The sequence below is a fragment of the Cornus florida genome, unplaced genomic scaffold (assembly GCF_030987335.1).
Source record: "Cornus florida cultivar Cherokee Brave unplaced genomic scaffold, ASM3098733v1 CherokeeBrave_3.0.0_Hap2_Chr06, whole genome shotgun sequence".
Lineage (NCBI taxonomy): Eukaryota > Viridiplantae > Streptophyta > Magnoliopsida > Cornales > Cornaceae > Cornus > Cornus florida.
Window position 1 is genome coordinate 92,285,109 of NW_026775576.1, and position 22,416 is coordinate 92,307,524.

At 35.6% G+C, this 22,416-nt stretch overlaps 1 protein-coding gene across 3 annotated transcripts; it reads right to left on the minus strand.

Annotated features, from left to right (window-relative positions):
• Window positions 1–205: 205 nt before the first annotated feature.
• Window positions 206–22,057, minus strand: LOC132312906 (dual specificity protein kinase YAK1 homolog). Of its 3 annotated transcripts, none has more exons than XM_059811468.1 (18): window positions 21,213–22,056; window positions 19,077–19,279; window positions 15,138–15,291; window positions 14,935–15,044; window positions 14,726–14,795; window positions 14,523–14,605; window positions 14,361–14,439; window positions 14,218–14,258; window positions 10,282–10,404; window positions 8,557–8,707; window positions 8,059–8,173; window positions 7,856–7,938; window positions 6,900–6,974; window positions 6,281–6,355; window positions 5,374–6,185; window positions 2,688–2,852; window positions 1,264–1,480; window positions 700–974 (listed from the first exon to the last, which is right to left on the minus strand). In XM_059811468.1, the coding sequence occupies exons 1-18, from the start codon at window positions 21,405–21,407 to the stop codon at window positions 846–848; spliced, it is 2,880 nt and encodes a 959-aa protein (XP_059667451.1). In that variant the 5' UTR covers window positions 21,408–22,056; the 3' UTR covers window positions 700–845. The 3 variants fall into 3 exon arrangements, with proteins under 3 accessions (XP_059667452.1, XP_059667451.1, XP_059667450.1); XM_059811467.1 differs by having other exon boundaries at window positions 1,182–1,480; XM_059811469.1 differs by lacking the exons at window positions 700–974; window positions 1,264–1,480 and adding an exon at window positions 206–578 and having other exon boundaries at window positions 21,213–22,057.
• Between the last annotated feature and the right edge of the window lie 359 nt (window positions 22,058–22,416).

Consider the following 22,416-nt stretch of genomic DNA (forward strand, 5'->3'; position numbering starts at 1 on the left):
AGTGGTGATTGCAATGGAAAAAAAATATTTAAAAATTTTCTTTTCTATTTTATACTTTAGTTTGATTTTTTTTTTTCTTTTTAAGAATTACTACTAATTTGGAATTTATTTAAATATTTAAGTTTAATTTTTGCTTACTAATTAATAAAGTAAGAAAAAAAAAAATTATAGTGAAAATAGTAGATTTGGTATTATAAAATGAAGAAAGATGCATTAATAAGTTTAAGAACCTTATTGTCATTTCCTTCCAAAAAAAAATAAGTAAATAAATAAATGTACAATCATACCACCACGGTAAAGAAATAAACCATACACCTACAGGATTATTTTTTTTATTTTTTTTATTATTATTTTTTTTTTGAGTTATTTTTCACCAATTTCAATTCTAAAGTTTAAATTCCACGCAACCGAATATAGCCTAAGTTCATACGGAACAAAATTTTTGGCATCCTAACTTATTCCGCAGAGGATCTTAAACTAGTTTTACAACAAAGATGGCAAGCTGCTGTATTTAGCCAATGACTTGCACCAGGCCTCAAGTAATTTTTTTTTCCCCTGCATCAAAGCGCACCTGGATCCTTCAAGAAATAAAATGCATCAGTAAAGTTGTCAATAAAAAAATTTCCAATCAAGAAACTAATACAAAATTCGATCCATTAAAAGCTACAATAACCGGAATAAGATCGATTCCATGCAAAGTGACCAAAAAATGGAAGCTCTAATTATAAATTATACTTATGCAAGCACAATGAATGAGCAGGGTTTGAATAAGGGGATTCAAGAACATGAGCCCACAAGACAGGTGGAACTACAGAATACAACATTTCTTGCCCAGTCTCAAAATCTCAATACATAACCCATGCAGTAGAATACATAACCCTCGCGGTACTTCCAGAATTAGACAATTCTTCCATAGTCTTTTCTTCCACGGGATGCTGGCAGAATTTTGGCGACGGGATGGTTGCCCCTATTCCCTACAACAGAATGCAATGACGGGTTAAAAATATCACTTTTTACTGTCTCTTTGGTCTCATCCCCAGAGTGATTTTATTTAAGTCGAAGACAAAACTACCTCCAATATGGATATATTATTGTATAATCAAATGAAAGGAGAAAAGAATGGAAGAAAATAATTTACAAAAAGAAAGTAATTGAGGGGCTTTGCAAGGTGGACTTAGTACCCCATGGTATGCCAGTGCTGAATGAGCTACTTCCAGGAGATCGAGGACCCCCAGAAGTAAAGCTGGAAGGAGAGGGTTGGACCTTATTATGACTCCATTCATTGCCACGAACAGCTGCTGATCTTCCGTGATTGGACCGCTGAATAGGATGCTGCCCCAAACGACTAGGAGAATTTTGTGAGAAATGAGGCATGATATGCGAAGACTTTGTCATAGGACGGGCATACCCACCATGCAGATCGTAGCCTGCAGGGCTTCCCATCTCCCCACGCGAAAATGCTTGAATTGGCTCACTAGCTCTGTATCATCACATGTATAAATGAAGATAAAGAAACTGAGCCTACTTCATAATGAACACAAGAAAAAGAGAAAAAAGAACACTTGATCAAGAATACCCTCTTGCACCTCCTCCTCCCCCTCCAGGGCCTGTTAAAGCATTAGGGGAATGAGGCACTCACCTAAGGCCCCGTTTGGAAAATGGCCCACAAATTTTTTCTTTTAATGTGGCTTTTATTTTTATTTTTTTAAAAATTAAAAAGGCAATATATATATATATATATATATAGCCTCTTCTACATATATATATAGCCTCTTCTTTTCCAATTTTTTTTTTTTTTTTTGGGAAGTTATATAGCCTCTTCTACATCTACTACGTCTCTCACATATTTTCCTACCCTTGTAGAATTCGTTACTAGAGTTACTGTGGGTATATGTGTGTGTGTGCGGGGTGAGAGAGTGTGGATCAGTCAGAGAGGGACAGGTAAATTACACTAGGGTGAGGGAGTACATATAGTATGTGTGTAGTAAGATGAGTGACTAACAAACCACATAGGAGTAATGAGGGATTATTTGTAGGAAAAAGGATTGTTTGTGGTGGTGTTGGTAGAGGGTGCTGATGATGGAATGGCAATATTGGAGGCCTCATTTAGAATTTTCGCCTTAGGCCTCGAGTTATATCGAGCTGGCCCTCCCCTCCTCCAAATCCCACACCCAAAAGAATACCCAAAGCCCCAAGCCAACCCACAAAAAAGACCTCGAAAAAGTGCATCAATTACTACATTATCAAGCTTTAAAAAAAAAAATAATTACGTTAAATGCAGGGGGGCATTAATAGGTGCAATGGTAATAGCTAGACCTGCCAAGCTTGAGAATCTGGATTCAAGTCTAAGGGCAGTCACCTAGTACAAATCATCTCATAGGTTGTCCATCATTCAAGCACCCTCATTGATGGGGACCGCATCAGATAATGGTAAAAAAAAAAAAAATTAAAATCATAAGGTTCCAGAAATTTTCATACTGAGAGAAATTAAATTTATTCTAAACATTTTGAATGTGCAAGTTCATCATTATAATATTTAGTGCACAACCACCATGAAAAATGTACCAAAATAAACATTTTGATACATTGTGCAAGTTCATCAACCAAGTTCAAAACATTATAATATTTAGTGCACAACCACCATGAAAAATGTACCAAATGAATGCACAAGATAATAAACAACCTACCTTTGCACCGATATATTTGAACTTGTGCTTGAAAAATGATTATATCTTTTGAAACCAACCAATGGATCCGTAGGAACCAAAGCTTGACCGAGATGCATCCCTTTGCTGAACTCAGTGGTCATGCAGCTCACATCCGAACCATCTTCTTGCAAAAGAAGTTCTTCACTGGAGATGAAGTTAAATAAAACATCAATTTTTAAAAAAAAAGTGATCCTTGAATGGCTTAAATTTGAAAAATACCTACTCCTTGAAACAATGGAAGCTTTATGCAAGGCATGCCCCAAAATTCTAAATATTTGTTGAAGAAATTGAATATGTAGTATTGGAACTTAAACATACCAGTCAGGCATACTTTTGCAAATATCAAGAAATAAAACTGAACCTATGACGGCCATAATGATGCTTATGAATCAAAACCACAATTTTTCAAGGCAATAATTTATATTGCAATAATCCTAATTCAAAAAGTTATTATTCAGTGAAGTGATTATTAATTTATTAATAGAAATTAGTTTACGAATACGTGATACAGTAGAGTTTGAATGACTACAGAGTCAAAAAGGGAATACTTTCAGGCGCAAAAATATAAAGTCAGCCACAAAATTACGAAATTTTACAGACAAATACTAGACATATAGGGGAACCTGTGATAAAATTTTGAAAACTTTGGGGGCACTACAGCTCCTTGGAGAAATTGTTGTTTTCCAGCAAAATGAAAAGTCCCTATTCTCCAGATTTTTTTTTTTTTTTTTCAAACGTGCAACCTATTCTCATATTTTCTTACAAGCATCATTTCTAACGTCCTCAATGAGGCTAGGATGAGAAGAACCAGCAGTAATGCACCCTGCAACACTTGGGTAGCCTTTTTGGCATGCATTTCCACCAATGCAAAAGAAAAACTAATCCAATAGACAAACAATTGCTCCAAAAACGTAAGGCTACCCAACAATGCTATCATGCTCATAGTTAGTAAAATACAGTACGAGGAAGAAAAAAAAAACAGATTCGGAAACGTAGAAGTATAATTCGATTTTTTTTTAAAAAAAATACGTTATAAAAATTCGGCTGAAAAAAACGGAAACATAAAAATTCGAATACAGATACATACGTGTATAATATGTTGTATGGATTTAAAATTCGGCTATATATACATACATTATTTATTTTTTTATGTATCATATCCTTTTAAAGACATTAAAAAAAATGCAACAAATAATAAAATAAATAAGAAAATATTAGAAATACTAAAATAAAATTTCATATTATACAAATTGACACTATCAAACTAGGAGGAAAAAAAAATTGACACTATCACAATAATCATGAAAGAAATAAACTAATTAAATATAATTAATGAATAACTATGACATCATAAATTCATCACAAATTAATAAAAAAAATTCTAAGTAATTCAAATAATCAACTAAGTTTATCTAAAAGTAAATACAAAATTTCTCTCTTTTTCCCATCTTTTCTTGATAACCTATATATATATATAAAATAAATGCATAAGCATAATTTATTAAAATTAAAATTTTAAATTAAACTAGATTAGAATATCACATAATAGATTTATGCACATGCTTAAATCCTAAAAGTGTTCTCGACTCATTTTATCACTAAAAAATCTACAAACTTCCAAAAACAAAATAATTATTTATAAATATCTACCATTACAAACAAAATTTAAAAGATCTTAAAAAATAAATAAATAAATATCAACAAAGATCTATAAGAACCTACACTATATGTTTCACTGAGATTATATATATTCCATTACTTAATTGAAGATCATACCTTGGACTGCTAAATATATTCAATTTTATAATTAAAAAAAATATGTATTTGAGAAAAATATAAAATTAGAATTGGCACTGGGAGTGTTAAATACATTGAATTTAGTAAATATATATATTAGAAAAAAATATAGAATTAGAATTGCACCGGGAAAGTAAAACAGTTGGTATATGAGAAATAAAAAAGAGTATTAAACGGCAACTGACACATATCAAAACGTTTAAAATCGTTTCATTCGGGGTGGTGGTAAAATTCGCGTATTTTACCATATGTTTGAAGTCTAAACGGGAAACGGAAGTATTTTTTAAAAAGTCATACGGACACAAATAATTTGCATATCATACGCGAATTAACTATCTACGATCATGCTATCACAATTAATATCAAGAATATGGTGAAATATTAGACAAACAATTGCTAAAACAGCTTCTTCTTTTTCTTTTCTTTTTTTTAGTATTATAAAAAGGCCCAATGATGTATATTAATTCGTCACAGTTAGATATCAGGAATATCAATGAAATATTAGTAACTGCCATGCCAATATTTTTTTCACAATTTAAATTGAAGGAAATGATATTCACACTCACAATTATGCACTTGCTTTTTTTTTTGGAGAAGTATGTGACATGATTGTCCTTTCAAACACATACTCCACAATTTTTCAAAAAAGCACTTTGACACTCCAATTTAAGTGGACAAAAGTGGAGTGCCACTATCATATCTTAATCTTATTGTTGAAATATCTATCAATGCATATCAGATAGAGGAATCATTCCTATGTAAAAGATATTTTAGATTATACTGATACATCTAAACTAAATGTTCATTGCAATTCTTCTTGAAAGAATATGAAATGTTCATGTACAGCAAGAAAGAGTAAAATGCTTACCTATAGTTGGGATCCCAATCTCCAGGATCAGGCGATGAGAGACTAGCCTCAGCCTTGTCATGAGCAGTCCCCATGGATTGTGGGAAATGCATACCGGAACCAACTGACAATGAACCCGGGATGTTATGAGTGGCAGTGATCCCACCGCCTCCATGTTGCTGTTTCCAGCTTGCTGCATGTGAATTTGCCTGCAGATGCAATGGAGAACCACCAAGTAGTGGAGAGTTTCCTTCAACTTGGCTGCAGTTGGTACCATCAGGAAGTTGGCCTTGCCAAAGAGGAGATGAAACCTCTTGAGATTGCAAACTTCCAGAATATCCCCAACTTTTCCTTCTGTTAAACTGGCTGGCTGCAGCGGATTTTCCTAAAGGAGATCCATGACAACTGCCTCTTGCCGGGGAGGTTGCACCATAATGTCCAGGAGAAGCAGCTGAAAGTTGACCATAGGAGCTTGGAGGAGTAAATTGTGAGGGACTGGTGCCAAGCGACATTGGAGCAAAATTTCCAGCTGATGGACTGACACCAAGGCTATTTCCATGTGGCAGTTGCATAATCCTCCGCCTTGCATCAGGACTAGTTCCAAGTATTGACAAACCGCTCTGCACATGAATGTTCATCCCAGATGGACCAACAGGCGAGTAATATGCGAGCATATTACTATTGTCTCCATAGCTCCCATAACTACTTCCAAGACCAGTACTTTCATTATAACTACCATGGCTTCCTAAACTTCCATAACTACCGGCATGTGCATATGGCACCACTTGAAAATGGGGGCTGTTAGGTACTGCAATTCTATTCCTGCCAGGGATCTGTGTAATACAACTAAATGAGATGAAAATCCGGTACAAGGTCTAGAAAAACTTTTAATAAAATAGAATGACATATTTGAAAGAGTGTAGCTCACATTAGGAGAAAGGCCAGCAGCAAACCAATGTCCTCCAGCTGGGTGATGATCCACCTTGATATTTTGAGAAACAGGCTACAAACAGCACACACCCCAAAAATAATAATAAATAAATAAAAATAAAGAAAATAAAGTAATCAAGTGGGAAAAAGGTAAGAAAATATGTTAAATAAAACCAAGATACCATTTTAAAAAGTTAAGAATTACATTGTACGTGTAAAGGGTAGGGGAAAACGGGGGAGCAGCACATGATTCCAGGAAAAGCAGGATGAGAGTAATGCTAATTAGGATACTATTATTATCATTGGCTTAGATATATCATGTATATACCAATTTGTTTTCCAATACACAATGAAGTAATAGATACTCTATTAAAAGATAAGGAAGAATAAATGAACAAGTAAGGTACACATATAATAACAAAAAATGAAATGTTAAGCAAATATATGTGATAATATAGAGATAACACTCATTCTCAAAAGCCAAGACTGTTGCCATGAAATTCTTTCCCTGAAATGTAGCATGTAATACAAATAATAGTTGGAAGAATTTTCATTGTTGCGTTGTCATCTTCAGTTGAAATTTCACAATAATTAAGTTTATAAACATATCTACTTACCATGCGAGGTGTTTCTGGAGGAGGTTTAAAAGGGCATGTAAAAGGTTCCCCAGTCACAAAAGGGTGTTTTGAAGCCTGCAGCACAAGAGTTCAATTTAAACTATCAGTTCCCCACCCCATCCCCTCCAAGAAAAGGTAATAATAACTATCACTAATTTGAAATTTGTATTATACAATAGCAGTATTCAAGCCTTCAAGGTTCCTGAAGAAAAAAAGGCTGTTCGTATAGTTGATGGAAATTTTTGGAATTCCTACCCATATCAGGTTCTTGATTACTGGAAATTCCTTCTCTTTTGTTTCAAAAATAACATAAACCTCCTCTCCGCTTTGGGTTTATATAAACCTTGTCTCCATTTGTTAACCGTCAGATATGACGACAGAAAGCATTACTCACTAGAAATCTTGAATCAATATGATAAGTTGCTTTCATTACTTTTTGACAAGAAATGACACTTAAAGTGTGTTTGTTAGCAATAAACCAAGCACAGTACTCTATCTTCCACCCTGCCCTTTCGTTGGAATTTCTAAGTTACTAAAATAAAATGGTGGTGTTTTGTAACTAAAAAGAATTTATATAAAATATTCTTACTAGTTTTGGAGTGTAAGAGTCTATTAACCCACTCCATCTTGAGTCAACAATAGTTTTTAGGCGTTTTAAGGGAGAACAAAAGAATCTTCCGAGGATATTGAGCATGCAAGTTTAAAGCCCAAGTTTCATTTGATAAGGAATCTTTTCGAGCCCATCCTCGGATCTTGAGAGGGGTGATTCCTCAATCTTACTGGAAGTCTTTTCTTTTGATTGGATATCTAGTCTTTGTTTATACTTCACATATAGATGAGCTTTCAAACCCCTTTTCTAAAAGAAGTTAATGCTCACCAGAAGTAATATATATATAGATAGATAGATAGATAGATAGATATGTGTGTGTGTTAATGACTGTGACAAGTTCAATAACCTGCAAAGGCGACCACCGCTTTGATGGATCAAACTCAACAAGTCCCCTTAAGAAATCAATCAGTGCTAATCGTATTTGACTCTCTGCAACATGTTCATGGTAGGACAGTTATTAGTAACATCTTTGAAAAATAAAAGGTAAAATATTCAGCCAAAAAAAAGGGCATTATACAGCCTACCATTTCTGAGATTATGAAAGCTAACCTTTAATTACGTCTTCTTCGGGCAAGTTTTTTCTGTAAGGGTATTTTGTAACAATTGCTTCAAGGTTCATATGATTAAAATACTCTTTTCCAATTGATGGCTTTTTCAACTCCCTCTGAATGGAAGAGAAAAAACAAACAATAAAATGTGGAAAATTAGGCCACGCCCAGATAATGTTACATAGAACTAACAATTAAACTGTAGAGCGCTAAGGTAAATTGCTTGGCGTATTGTAAAATCTCAAGGTATCAGATATAAAATGTGGGTATGGTAGCCACCTTGCACAAAAGTTGGTCAATACCCAATCCACTCTTACCAGGACTCTCAATATATGGGAACAATGAAGGTAACTGGCCATTCTTTACTAGTGCAAAATCATAAAAGTGAAAAAAGGAGACGCGGATTGTCGGCCATGTTACAAAACTTGTTTATTTTGTAATGTTGCCCTCCATATATTGATTTTCCTCTTACAGAAGAAAACGTAATATGAACACTTACAGCTTCATATTCTTCTTCTGTTAATGCTTCGTAAGCACTTCTTCTGCCCATAAAAACTTGACCACTCTCTTCAGAATTGATGTTCCCGACACACTTGAAAAACTTGCTTGTGTTTTTAGCCTCCTTTAGTACATAATCAGGAGGTTGTTCCCTACAAAATTTTGACAATAAATATTAAACAATTAAAAGTAATTGCATCAAGACACAGTTAAATAGTATGAAATCAAAAACAATTTTTTCTGCTTTGAAAAATATGTAGTAAACTACTATGATGGTTCTGAAGAAATGATCATGAGATGAGGAAAGGATAAATTAATATGGTAGCAACAAAAAACAATACTATATATATATATATATAGACACACACACACATCTGCACAACTGCAGGAAAAAAAAGAAAAGAATAGAATAGAGTATAATAGATGGAAAAGGAGGCTGCAAAATCATTACCTTTCATGTCCTCTTACAATTTTTGTTTAATTATTTACCTCAAAGTGGAAAAATATAGAAAGCACTATGAGGAATCTCTAAATTCCAAAAAATTGGGTTACCAGCACTAGCTCATGTTTTCCATGAGCTCAAGGTGGAAAAATATAGCAAGCTTTTTAATGTTCTTTTAATGATCTTCCTCATAGAGGAAAAATATATAGAGCAATATAAGCCTTTACCAATTTCCAAATAAAAAATATTGGTTCCCACCACAAAATGTCTTAGTTTCCATGGGCTTGGGTCTTACACCCTGAAACATGGTTTCAAGCTTCCATGAATTATTTTCATTATTGAAACTAAGTTGAAGCTACAATACTTCTTAAAACTAAAGTTTACTTCCTTGAAATATTTATGCTTCAACCATGGCTTTAAAAAATCTTACACTTTGCAAACTAGGAGCAGCAAACAGAGACAAAGCAGAAGTTCTCTTACACAGTAAGATAGACAAGGATCACTAAAATCACCACAGGAGATGAGGTTTCTAAAGGAAATCTGGTAAAAGCTTGAAAAGGAGTTTATAAACTGATAATATCTCAAAATTATGTTGGTCAAGACTTGATATAGCAAGAAAAGGGGCTGCAATGCCTCCAATAATATTCATTGTTTAAATATTCCCTAATTCTATGAAAAGTTAGTCCATGCTTAATGTCAAATATTACCTTTATAAAATATATATCAAATATTAAGCCTCTTTAATCTTTCTCTTCAAAGACCCGGGGTAGTCCATTACCAACTTTGGGTAAAGGCCTTACTAGGAAGAGTCACTTGTAATAACTTATTAATTATTAAAAATTGCTCTAAGACCTTAATTATAGCTTCATAAACTACTTCCAGTTTATAGATAAAAGTTAAATCATTATATGAATATTCCTTAATTCTTAACAGGTAAACAACCCGTAATAAAGTATTTATATCTCCAAAATATTAACTAGGAAAAAAAAATCTCCAAAATATTGTCCAACGCATAATTACAGGAATTGAGCAGCATGCAAGACTATATATATTTTGAGAGGCTAATTCTAGTTAATGTAATGGCTTATGATTTGTTGTTTAAAAAAAAGATTACTCATATGATACTCAAAATTGAAACGTCAATTACAAGCTCATTTTCTTGTTCTCACTGCAGGATCAATTCACTTGTATGTTGTTCCCATAACATATCATTTCACTTCTTCAAAAAACTTGAAACAAAAATGTGTTACACCTTGAATACCAACACAAATTATAAACGCATACCCAAGTATTTTTATCATCCGCTTCAAAAGATCAAATTCAGATGCTCCAGGGAACAGTGGCAGCCCCAAGAACAATTCAGCAACTATGCATCCAAAAGACCACATGTCAATAGCAGTAGTATACCTGGAAGAACAGTCAAGGTCCATACTTGATTTGAGTACAAAACTTGGATCCATAATTAACTCTCAAGTGCATCAATACACAATGGACAATGTGTGCCCATCTAAGTCCATGCATTCTGGCTCCTCAATGATTGCAACTCACCTTTTGCTTGTGCCAAGGGGCAAGAAACTGTTTGAAAATTTAAAATATTTGGAATTTGGAGCCTCAGCCAATTTTAAAATCTAAAATATATAAAATATCTACATTTTTGGAAAAAGGATATGATTTTTTTGGGTGAAAATATAAACTAAAATAAAACCGCAGTACTTTCAAAATATAAAAGTATTTTTTTAACAAAAGATAACAATTTAAATAAAAGTAATAAAATAAAAAGAATACTTCAAAAATATTAACTTCTCAGAATTTATATTCAACTATCTGGAACAAGTTTCTGATGTTCATTTCACCCCAAGCATCCATTATAGTTACTGAAAGTTATTAAATTTTAACATTATTATCCTCACCTCTTTTTGGATGGGGTGGGGAGGACGGGGAGGCAGTTCAAGGTAGCAACCAACCACAATCAAATGTTTTCGAACTCTCTCTATTCTAGAATAAGTTTAAAAAGGTTCACCTGAAGAATTCATTTTCTCAGTTGACTAAGTACAAAATTAAGGTATCTTACAAGAATATTGCTCATATTGTAGCATGACCATAGAAAGAAAGTGTGCACCATAGTTCACCATAAAATCCTTTTCAGTTTGTCTTATATTTGTGTTACCTTCTGATTCAAACTTTTTGATACATGTATCATAATTTAACTCTAAAAAAATGTTTTTTTCTATTTTTGATAAATAAAATTTCATCAAAGAGCACTCAAAGGAGAGCACGAACAAAGAACAGCTACACAGAAAATCAACTCTGAAACCCTTATGTTGTGTTTGGTGTGCAGGAATGGAATAGAATGGAATGGAATGCCCATTCCAACCATTCCTTTGTTTGGTATGCAATTTAAAGTGGGAATGGCCATTCCATTGGAATGAAAATCCATTCCATAACTAAACCTATGGAATGGCCATTCCATTCCCAAGTAAATTTTTAAAAAAAATCTACTTCCCAAAAAACCCTCTTGTTCCAAGTCCAAAAACAATAATTACCTTCCACCACAATCACCTCCGCCTTTCACCACCATTAACACCACCACCACCACCACCACTACTACCGACTTTCACCATTGGCTACCGCTTTCCACCACCCCCATTGCCTTTCACCACCGACACCACCACCACCACCACCACCACCTCCATCGCCTTTCACCACCACCGTCACCTTCCATCGCCGCCATTGCCTTTCACCACCGCCGCCGCCTTTCACCATAGCCACCGCCTTCCACTGTCACAGCCTTTCATCACCACTACCACCGCCTTTCACCACCACCACCGCCACCGCCTTCCACCGCAATTGCCACCGTCTTACACCCCCACCACCACCGCCACCTTCCACCACCACCGCCGCCGCCGCCACCTTCCACCACCATTACCGCCGCCGCCGCCATCGCCTTCCGCCACCTTCCATCACCGCCACCGCCACCAGCTTCCACCACCGCCACCGCCTTCCACCACCACCACCGCGACCTCCATTGCCTTCCACCACCACAACAGTCACCTCCATTGGCTGCCACCACCGCCACCTTCACCACTATCTCCCTCCAACACCACTACCACACTACTGCCACCGCCTTCCACCAACACCACTGCCGACTTCCACCACCGCCGCCGCCGTCTTCCACCATTGCCACCATAGCCGCTTCCCAACACCACCACCATCACCACTATCCACCACCGCCACTGCCACTATTTATTTTTAAATTTTTTTAGAGAATGTCATTTTGTTAATTTAATTTATTTGTTGCTAAGAGGGATATTTTGAATAATTCAATTTAAAATTTATTCCATTTACCACCTTCCACCACCGCCTTCCACCGCCGCCTTCCATCACCACCACTGCTACCAGCTTCCACCACCGCCACCGCCACCGCCTTCCACCACCACAGTCATCTCCATTGGCTTCCACCACCGCGACCTCGGCTGCCTTCCACCACCACCACCACCATCACAGTCACCTCCATTGGCTTCCACCATCGCCACCTACACCACTATCTCCTTCCGCCACCACCACCACACTATTGCCACCGCCTTCCACCAAAACCACTGCCGCCTTCCACCATTGCCTACACTACTACCACTTTCCACCTCCACCACCATCATCACCACACCCGCCACTGCCACCATTTATTTTTAAATTTTTTTAAAGAATGTCATTTTGTTAATTTAATTTATTTGTTCCTAAGAGGGATATTTTAGAGAATTCAATTTGAAATTTATTCCATTCTAATTTTTAAATTAGTCCAACCAAACACTAGAATAATTATTATGATTTCATTCCTACACATTTCATATTTACAACCAAACAATAAAATGAGAATGGTCATTCCATTCCATTCCCACTTGCATTCCATTCCATTCATGCACACCAAACGCAGTATTACATTCTCAGGCTATCCACAAAATCTACAAAGTCCTCTACAGATTTACACGACCACCCTTTAACCCAAGAAAATAGAGAACTCAGAATGGAATGTTTTTAACACCCAAATAGGAGCTTCCTCCCCATCGAAGGACCTCCTATTCCTCTTACACCACAAACCCCATCATATACATAGAGGAGTTGCTCACCAAGCATCTCAGACTTAAATTCCCACTGTACAACCCCTCCAAGCCTTGAGCATGCCCATCGGAAAACCGGCACAACCCAATGCACACCAAAGATAGCAAAAAAACATAGCCCATACATCCCTTGCCACCAAGCAATGCACAAGGAGATGGTTCACCAGTTCCTAGTCCCTTTTACACATACAACACCAATTCACTACAATCTAAAGCCTGTTCCTCAATTTATTGATCGTCAAAATCCTACCTGACTACTGACCGCCAAAAAAAGACACTTGAGGAGGCATTTAGTTCAAATGGTATCTTCTCATCAATTTTCAAAAAAAGAAAAATGGTATCATCTCATCATTCCCATTTAAGGCCCCATTGTGCATAGTGTAGGTTTACTAGGTTCATGGTTTAATTACCCAAAAACCAAAAAATAAAAATAAATAAATGTTACTACAATGAGACCTGTCAATTTTGAATATAGTGTAGGTTTACTATGCTGAATGTGTGTGTAAGGAAGAAAATCACTGTACAACATACCCAAATTTCTCAGTATAGTATAAAAAGAAATAAAGTATCAATATGACAGTGATATGCCAAGTATAAAGGTACCCACGGGCTAGAGTTTATCAAACAGAACCCAAGTTTATGCTTGATTAATTATTTCTAAAAATAAAATATGGCCACTCTTAAACACAAACTATTGTTAAGAATTACTCTACATCATAAATCAAGTCCAAGGTTCGGTCTGTAAAAACTGAAAATTAAGTACTAAAAATTTTCCAAGCTGAATTTTAAGTGTTGAACTTTTAAGTGGTAACTGTAAATTGAACATCTATATATCCATAATAGTACAAGTATATGTTGGATTGGGTTCTCAATGCCAGATACTTCAAACTAAATCGAACCTAAGACGTTTTTCCCTTCCTTAAGACAGCCCAACCTAGGTTCTGATTTTCCAACCAAGACCAAACATTACTTTAAATATACAACCCAAGCTTTCCCATTATTGGTGAGGTTGAACTTGGGTCAAGTCTACTTCAGTTGGAGCCAAGTTGCATCCATCCATTAAAGACAACACGAAAGAAAGAGCAATAGATGTTAGACACAAGGATACTGATACCCAAGAAGAACTTCAGGTGATCTATAGTAACGACTCTGCAAAATAAAAAGAAAAGAAAAACCAGAAGAGATTCAGATATGAGATCCTTATCAACTTCATAAAATTAAAAATGAGTCTGAGTAAGGCAGAGATTAGGCCTGAATATAGGAGTAAACAGTCCTATCCTCCATGCATGCTGATCCAAAGTCAATAATTTTGATTGCTGGTGGCTTTGCACTGCCAATTTAATGACAAGCTACAATGAGTTAATAAGGGAGCACAAAATTCACCGTCCAAGCTAATTTAGGAAGGTAGCTCACCTTGTGCATAGAAGAATGTTTTCTGGTTTTAGATCACAATGAATTATACCAGCATCTTTCATTAGAGCCAATCCTCGTAAAATCTAATTTAACAAACAGAAAAATGGAAGTATAAACATTGTTGGAGGAACAATCATAACCATAAAAGAAAAATGCATTACAAGACCAATTGCAGTACAAAGCAAGTAAATGCTTTACAATACCTGTTTTGAGAACAACTGGACAATGCTCAATGATAATCCCCTGAAATGATTTATCTTGATAAGCTCGTACCTGAATGACTAGAAAATGTCAACACCATGCAGCACAATAAATCAAAATTACATCTCTATGATGTCAAATAAAAGTCAACTGAGAAATCTATTACGTAACATAGCTATAAAAACTCAAATAATATCGTCCTGCAACTTACAGATTAGTGTCAAGCAATTCAAAGGAAATGCACAAATGGCGTTGGTACACGAAGTAATCTTTGATGCGAACAATGTGATGTCTATTCTCAGGATCAAACTTCTTATTTAACTGCCAAAAGCAAATAACGGAACAAATAGAATGCGGGTTATATAACTAAAATCACTCTGCATGCAAAAGCTCAGCTCAAAGAGAATTAATTACCATGGTCAAAATTGAAACTTCTACCAGCGCCTGTTGATAGTATGCAGGTTGATTTTTAATAATCTTCACAGCAACGAAGCTGTTTGTTTCTGTATCCCAGCATTTAGCTACCTGCCCAAATGTCCCATGGCCAAGTATATCTTTGACAATGTATCTGCAAATGCTCCAAAGCAAAATTTACTTCATAAAGGATAGGCTAAATAAAATTAGTAACACAAATAACTGGCACTTTAATTTGATACTACAAAATATATTTGTACTTGCAACATCAAGAAAACAAGCATACTACTGTCTGAATTCCAATCCAAGTCTACCTTCATTCTTCATCTTCATAATTATGTGCACTGGACTTTCCAACATTTATAAAAACTTTTTTACTCTCATAATTAATTATGAATTTTGAAATTAAGCTTTTTGCAACTTGAGATAGCCTTTTTGAGAATATTTTTTAGAAAATTGTTTTGGTTGTTCTATATATTTTTGTGAGCATATTCTATGTGCAGATACTTTCCCTCTCTCTATCTACTGACAAATCTGGGGTTTTAGACACCATACCTCTTAGGTACTTTCCCAGTTTTCTTCTCTCTCTAGCAGACTTTCTCAACCATTTGCTTAATTTTTTTCTTGTTTTCCCGATAAATTTTGTAGGTTGGAGTAGGCCGAGTTGGTAATGTAAGATTTCCAATTACTGTCATCTATTTGACTTTCCACTGATTCATGCAGTGCACCATTATGCAGTGAATATTGACGCATTATGTGCAAAAAGTTAATTTTTTTACCCCCAAGGTTGCAAAAAGCTTTTATATGGACAAACTTGAGAAGATGAAAACCCTGCATAAATATCATAATTAACCAAATGATATTTATAAATCAGAAAACATTATTATATTTCATTATATTAATCCCCAATTTGGCAACAATCTTCATAAATTATGTGTTCATTACCCGTTACAATGCAAACAAAAGAACTAAGCCACCACTATGTCATTGTAATCTATTCTTTCTCAAGTAAAACAAGTGTTGTTCTTCATTGCCAACAAAGGTTGTGTCTAATGCTCCGTTTGGTTGGAGGGATGGAAAATGGATGGAAGGGAGAGGGGGAGGGATGGAAAATGGATGGAAGGCATCCCTAGTGAAGGGAAGGTGTCTCCCTCATTTTTTGTTTGGTTGGATGGAATAGATAGTAGAAATGAAGGATGGATGACACTTTTTTTTTTTGTTTGGTTGGAAGGGAGGGAAAGAGGATTTTATATTATTTTTACCAATATACCCTCATTATATAAAATTATAAAAATAGATATTCATTCCAAATTTTTGGAAAGGTTAAAAATGGAAATTACTAATTATTCCTTCTTCTCTCTCCTCTTCCCCCCAATTTTGGACGGATAGAAAAATACAAAGCAAGGAGGGAAGGGAGGCCACTACTGGAAAACCCTTTTATCCCCTCTCATCCATCCCTCCTCAATCATTCCCTCCAACCAAACATAGCATAAGGGTGTGTGAGTGAGCAAAACCCAAATAAAGAGGGAAGGGAGGCCACTACGACACAAAGCAAGAGCGGGTTCTTCTCAAGTATGTTGGCCGAGGCAAATTCAAGTGAGGATTACAGCCTTGGTGTCGCACAGATTAGGCAAGAGCGTTAGCGAAACTATAGGCCCGTTAAAGTTGGAATTAAAGCGAGGTTTCACTCCAAGGAAAATGTGAAGAAAAGACTTATTCTAGGCCTACGTAGATAACAGGCATTGCAATAAGGATTGATGGATTTGTCAATATTCGAAACCTTCCCCAAGAAAGTGGACGATAAGGAGAGGCACCTCCAAAAGTAAGTAACCAACCTCCAGGAATGGTTGGTGAGGGAGTTGGCCATTGCTAAGGAGGTCAAAATGAAGTGAACGAAAAAGATGGTACCAGAACCCAAGGCCTATGATGGGGTTAGGGACACGTGCCAGATCAACAAATTTTTTGGAACATGGACACCTCCAAGAATGGTTGGTAGCTTGCAAGAGGGAGTTGGCCACAGCTAAGGAGGTCAAAATGAAGTGAACGAAAAGGATGGTACCAGAACCCAAGGCCTATGATGGGGTTAGAGACACGTGCCAGATCAAAAAAAAAAATGGAACATGGAGAGAAACTTTGATGATCTAGACATCAATGATGTTGAAAAGAAGGTGCAAGATGCACCATGTATTGACAGACGTGTCACACTAAGGTGGAGACAATGCTTCATGGAAAGGGCACCCAGCCGACTGAAACTTGCAATGAGTTCAAAAGAGAACCAAGTGAGAATGTAGAGGACTTTGACATGATCAAATTGTGCCACCTCAAGCAAAATGGATCCATTAGGGAGCACATGGAGTATTGCACACTAATACTAGAGATTTCAGAGATGCCATATGGCAGTGCATATGCTTCTTCATTGACGGGTTACAACTGTAAGCCATAGGGGCCACAGGACTTGACAGCCTCCATGGAAATTATGACAACTCCCTAATGATTTTAGGCAAGATGATAAGACAAAGTCGAGAAAAAGGAATCACATTACAGGTGGAGGATACCAGCAGCACAAAAACACAGGTACACCCAAGAGATGATGAACAAAGTAATGGATAGAGGGGTATACAACATGAAAAGGACAAGGACCATGGTCGGCTGTCCAAGCCCTACACAAGGGTCAAGGATGACTGCCGTGACAAGGGCTGGCATGAGATGGAGTATTCCCAATGCAGTGGGGTACACTAGATGAGAGAATGCCCTGAAAGGAATGAGCTGAACACACTATTTAAGAAGAAAGGCAAGGAGGTGGATAACTTATCCTCCTCAAGAATTAACTACAATACATGGGAGTGAAGAAAGGCGTATGAGCTCCATGCATTTATTAAGCAAGATGGAAATAGATTAAGGCCAAGAGAAGGGAAGAATATCTCCAGAGTAAGCTAATGGATGTTAAGATTGGTGGCAAAGTCATGCAAGCCATAGTTGTTAAAATAGCGATTTGGATCATAGGATCCTACAATACTGAAGTGCTAGATCGATCCAGATCACTTGAGAGCAGGATCATAGTACAAATGACAGTAGGATTGTATGCCTACCAATACTATAAAATGTAGTTGTTTTGTTCTTTTTTTGAATTTTTTGGGCCTACTACCCCTTTTGGGCAAAGAAATTTAAGTATAAAGCCTAACTCTTTTAACCCAACTGCATCTAAAAAAATAAAAAAAGAACAAAAGGCATAAACACAACATTAAAACACAAAATTAGAAGCTAGGGCAGACTGCTGCATCGATACACTTTTAAGATACAATCTCCAACATACTTGAATGAACTTGCCCATAAACATATGTTACATATGTTTAGAGCATTATTTCTTTTTCTTTTTTCTTTTTTGTGTGCGCGCGCGCCTTAGCCTTATTCTCTATTTAATTTAAAGACATTTTTAGTTAAAAAGTTGGTTTTAGTTACTTTTCTAATAGTTTTGTACAATTTTACGATCCCCGGTCCGATCCTACAATCCCAATTCTATGAACACTCCACCCCCACCCCAAAATAAAAAAGGATAATTATCATATACATCAACAAAATATTGACTGCAAAGTTGATTTATCCAACGCACATGTCCAAGAAATTAAACAAAAAAAATTTATTAAATATATTATATTAACATGCTCAATTAGTTTCCTAGTTAAATAAATTCTCTTCGCCACAGTAGTATATTATACAAGGAGTGAGATCAATAGAATATTAAACAAGGAGTATGAGACCAATAATTTTCAATATGAGACCAATAACTTTCAATACTCTGATGTCTGATTGCTAATTCTCTAGAATTTTAACATTTCTTTGTAGTGTTGAATATTATAGAAAAAGGATGATAGAATGTTAGAAACAATAGGGAAAAAACACAACCAGCAGAAAATGAACAAATAAATAACAGTATCAAACCTTCGCTGTTGCGTGTCTAAGTTAATCAAGACAAAATTCACAGTGAGAATAAGATCTGAATTTGCATTATCATGGCCATCATTGAGCACTCCAATAGATGGGCTTGTCAGGAACCGCTTTGGATTTAGTTCTTCTGAATAAGAGAATTGTGGGTTGCATATTTGGTACGTCTGAATGATGTCCTTAGTTAACCTAGCCACCAACTGCAAAGATGAGAACTGTATGTCATCACAATGTAATTCATTACGTATAAGTTATATGAATTATAATATACAAACTGCTTGTACAAAGTCCAACAAGCTACAATGCCAAAGAAGCTGCCGACTTCCAATATACAGATGGCTTCTTATTAGATTCTAGCAGTAAGGTCTAAAATCAAGTGGTAAAGGCACACGTGTTACCCGCGCATCTTTACTAGTTTATCCTAATATACCATTTATTAGAAAGAACGTATCTACATTTTCACTTTTTACTACTCCTGGGCATGTATCGAACACGTCGTGAACAAATCAATAATAGAATACATGCCCAATACTTCTTCGACACTTACCAATATGTGGGAAATGAATCTTAAAAGTTGTTTTATGAGTTTCTTTCAAGTCAGAAACAACTACACCAAAAAGAAAAATGGATTTATATATACCTACAATGAAATTTTTTATCATATTTTAAGAATATAAAATACAATATAGGAAGTTTTTAACGAAAAAATGGGCATAAAAATAAATAAATAAAATAAAATAAAAAATGTCATAATTTTGTACATAGATGCAAAGATCAACACACGTACCTACACATAAATTATTGTGTCCTCACTACTCTTTGTCAATGCAGCAAAAGAAAATTTTAATTTTTAATTGATTCATAAGTTAATAATTTAAGGTAGTCATAGAATATTATATTTACTTATTATAAGTTAATCTTCTTGTCTACAATCCAGTTTTATATATAAAAATTCATTGTTGTAGTGTCCATGTCTTGCTCAAATTGTTCTGTGTGTGTGCCTATGTTGTGCCCATGTCTCATATCCATATCCACGCTTTATAAATTTTTTGCTAAGAAACTACAAATTCTATATATCAATATACTTTTTCAATTCAATTAGTGTTCAATATCATTATATATCTATGTCATCGTCATCGTCATCGTCATCCTTGCCTTAATCCCATATGAATGGCGTCAGCCAAATAATTCTCTTTTCACATTATTTCTCCTATTATAAGTCATCTCTCCTGCAATATTTAAATTTTTTAAATCATTCCTAATCATTTCATCTGTCTCCTACCTTCTATACAAATTAGTCTCTCTTCTTAACGGAATATCTATATATCTTCTTTGAATATGTCCACACCACCTAAATCTATTTTCTCTTATTTTATTACTGGTAGGCACCATTTTATTTCCTATTTGGAACTCAAACACCCACTACCCTCCTATGAGAACTTGAACCCTCGACCTTTTACTTGACCTTTTGCTTTAAAAGACGTTGAAGTGCCTAGTTCCACTAGGCTACAACCCTTGGTCGTGAGAGGCACCATTTCTATGGACTTGCACCACACCAAACAAAGGTTGGTGAGATGTATATATATATATATATTACCCTCATTCACATGGGCAAACACATGCAAGTGATATTATATTCTAGACTTCTAGTTCAGTTCTTGATAGCAAACTGCATTATTGTTATGCTAACAGATTTTAGATACTTAGATGCACCTTCAAGTACTACCCAAAAAAACCATCTACGTCACAAAAATTGGCTTGAATAAGGCTTAATTTGGGCTAAACCTAGTTATTATTGACCATTCTTTTAAGTGAGGCCAATCCATAAAACCAAACTGATCCAAATTGCTCTGTTAAGGTTTGTTTAGGCAGCTCAGTTCGATTCCGGTTTTCAGAGGAGCATCCCGATCAGTTGGTTCTGATTTAACATCAAAACCAAGCCAGGTCCAGCATTTAAGAATGCATTTCCATAAAAGGGTAACATTCCATAAGAACATGGCTGGAAGAAGAAATCTTTGCCAGTAAACACTCAAGAAGATATGCCATAAAAAATAAATCAAAATTCAATGTGCAAAGAAAAACAAATATTGGAATCCGAAGTAACATGAACAGCTAATGGGCAAAAACACTTACAGGTCTTCTAACAACAACGCGCAACGATTGGGGCTTGGCAACAGGATCATTCACCGGAGAATAAGAAGAGAAGACGAGCTGACTCGGACGCCATGGTGCCGTCATCGACCCAGAGGAGGATGATAACAAGGACTCATCCACTGCCAACTCTGAGAGTTCAGATTCACCTTGCTTACTAGTACTGACCTCATCCATGAACCACCACAATCCCAAGCCTCTATACAAGACTGTATATATATATTGTGCGTTTGTGTGTATCTATATATATATATATATATATATTGAAGTGCAAATCCACAGATTCAGCGATTCGATTGCCACCCAATCGGATGCATTAGACTTCCGGCAAATTCAAGGAATTCACCAGAAGATTCCAATCCCATCCTCATTCACCAAATATTTCTAACAGTCATAACAGCAGAATTCTAATTATCAGATCCATCAAATCACAAAATCAAAATCAAAACCAGTCCTCCATGCATATCAATCAATCAAGTTGATAATACAAGGACTTCGTTTGGGAATCAAAACATGCAAACAATAAATTTGAGAAAAAACGATGAAGAAAGAAGAAGAAATCGAAGAGGAAAAAAAAAGTCGCAAATCAATAAAAAAATAATAATCAGAAGATACAATCGATCAAAAAGTTTATAAATTAGAATAAAAGATCAAAAGAAGACAACGACAAGGATAAATGGCGATTGAAGAAGATATAGGGAATTGAAAATGAGAGAGAGAGGACTCCAATTTTTTTCTGAGCCACCGTCTCTGCCTCGAAATGGTTTTTTGTCTCCGAGTCGCGAGTTCGTTCGGAGGGGTAAAAAAAGCTGCTATTGGCAAAAAAAAGTTTCGCTAGCGCTGTTGCATATATCATATAATAATAGCATGGGATAACAATATTTTATGTTAATTACCCGGAATACCCTTGGATTTCTTAATTTTCACCCACGTATGGTGAAAGTAACAGAGTTCAGGTGTCCAACAGTATTTGTTTTTGCCACTTTTTTTAAGTTAGTTTTTTTTTTTTTTTTGATGAAATATAATTATCAACATAAAATTTAACTAAGATGTGAAGTACCATTTTCACGGAAAAGTAAAATTTTCCTGTGTTTTATGTCAGAAAATTTTTGAGAAAAATTAAGCCGTTGCACGAAAATTACTTTCCTAAAAAAATTTTCTTTTCCGCTAACCAAACTCCTAAAAA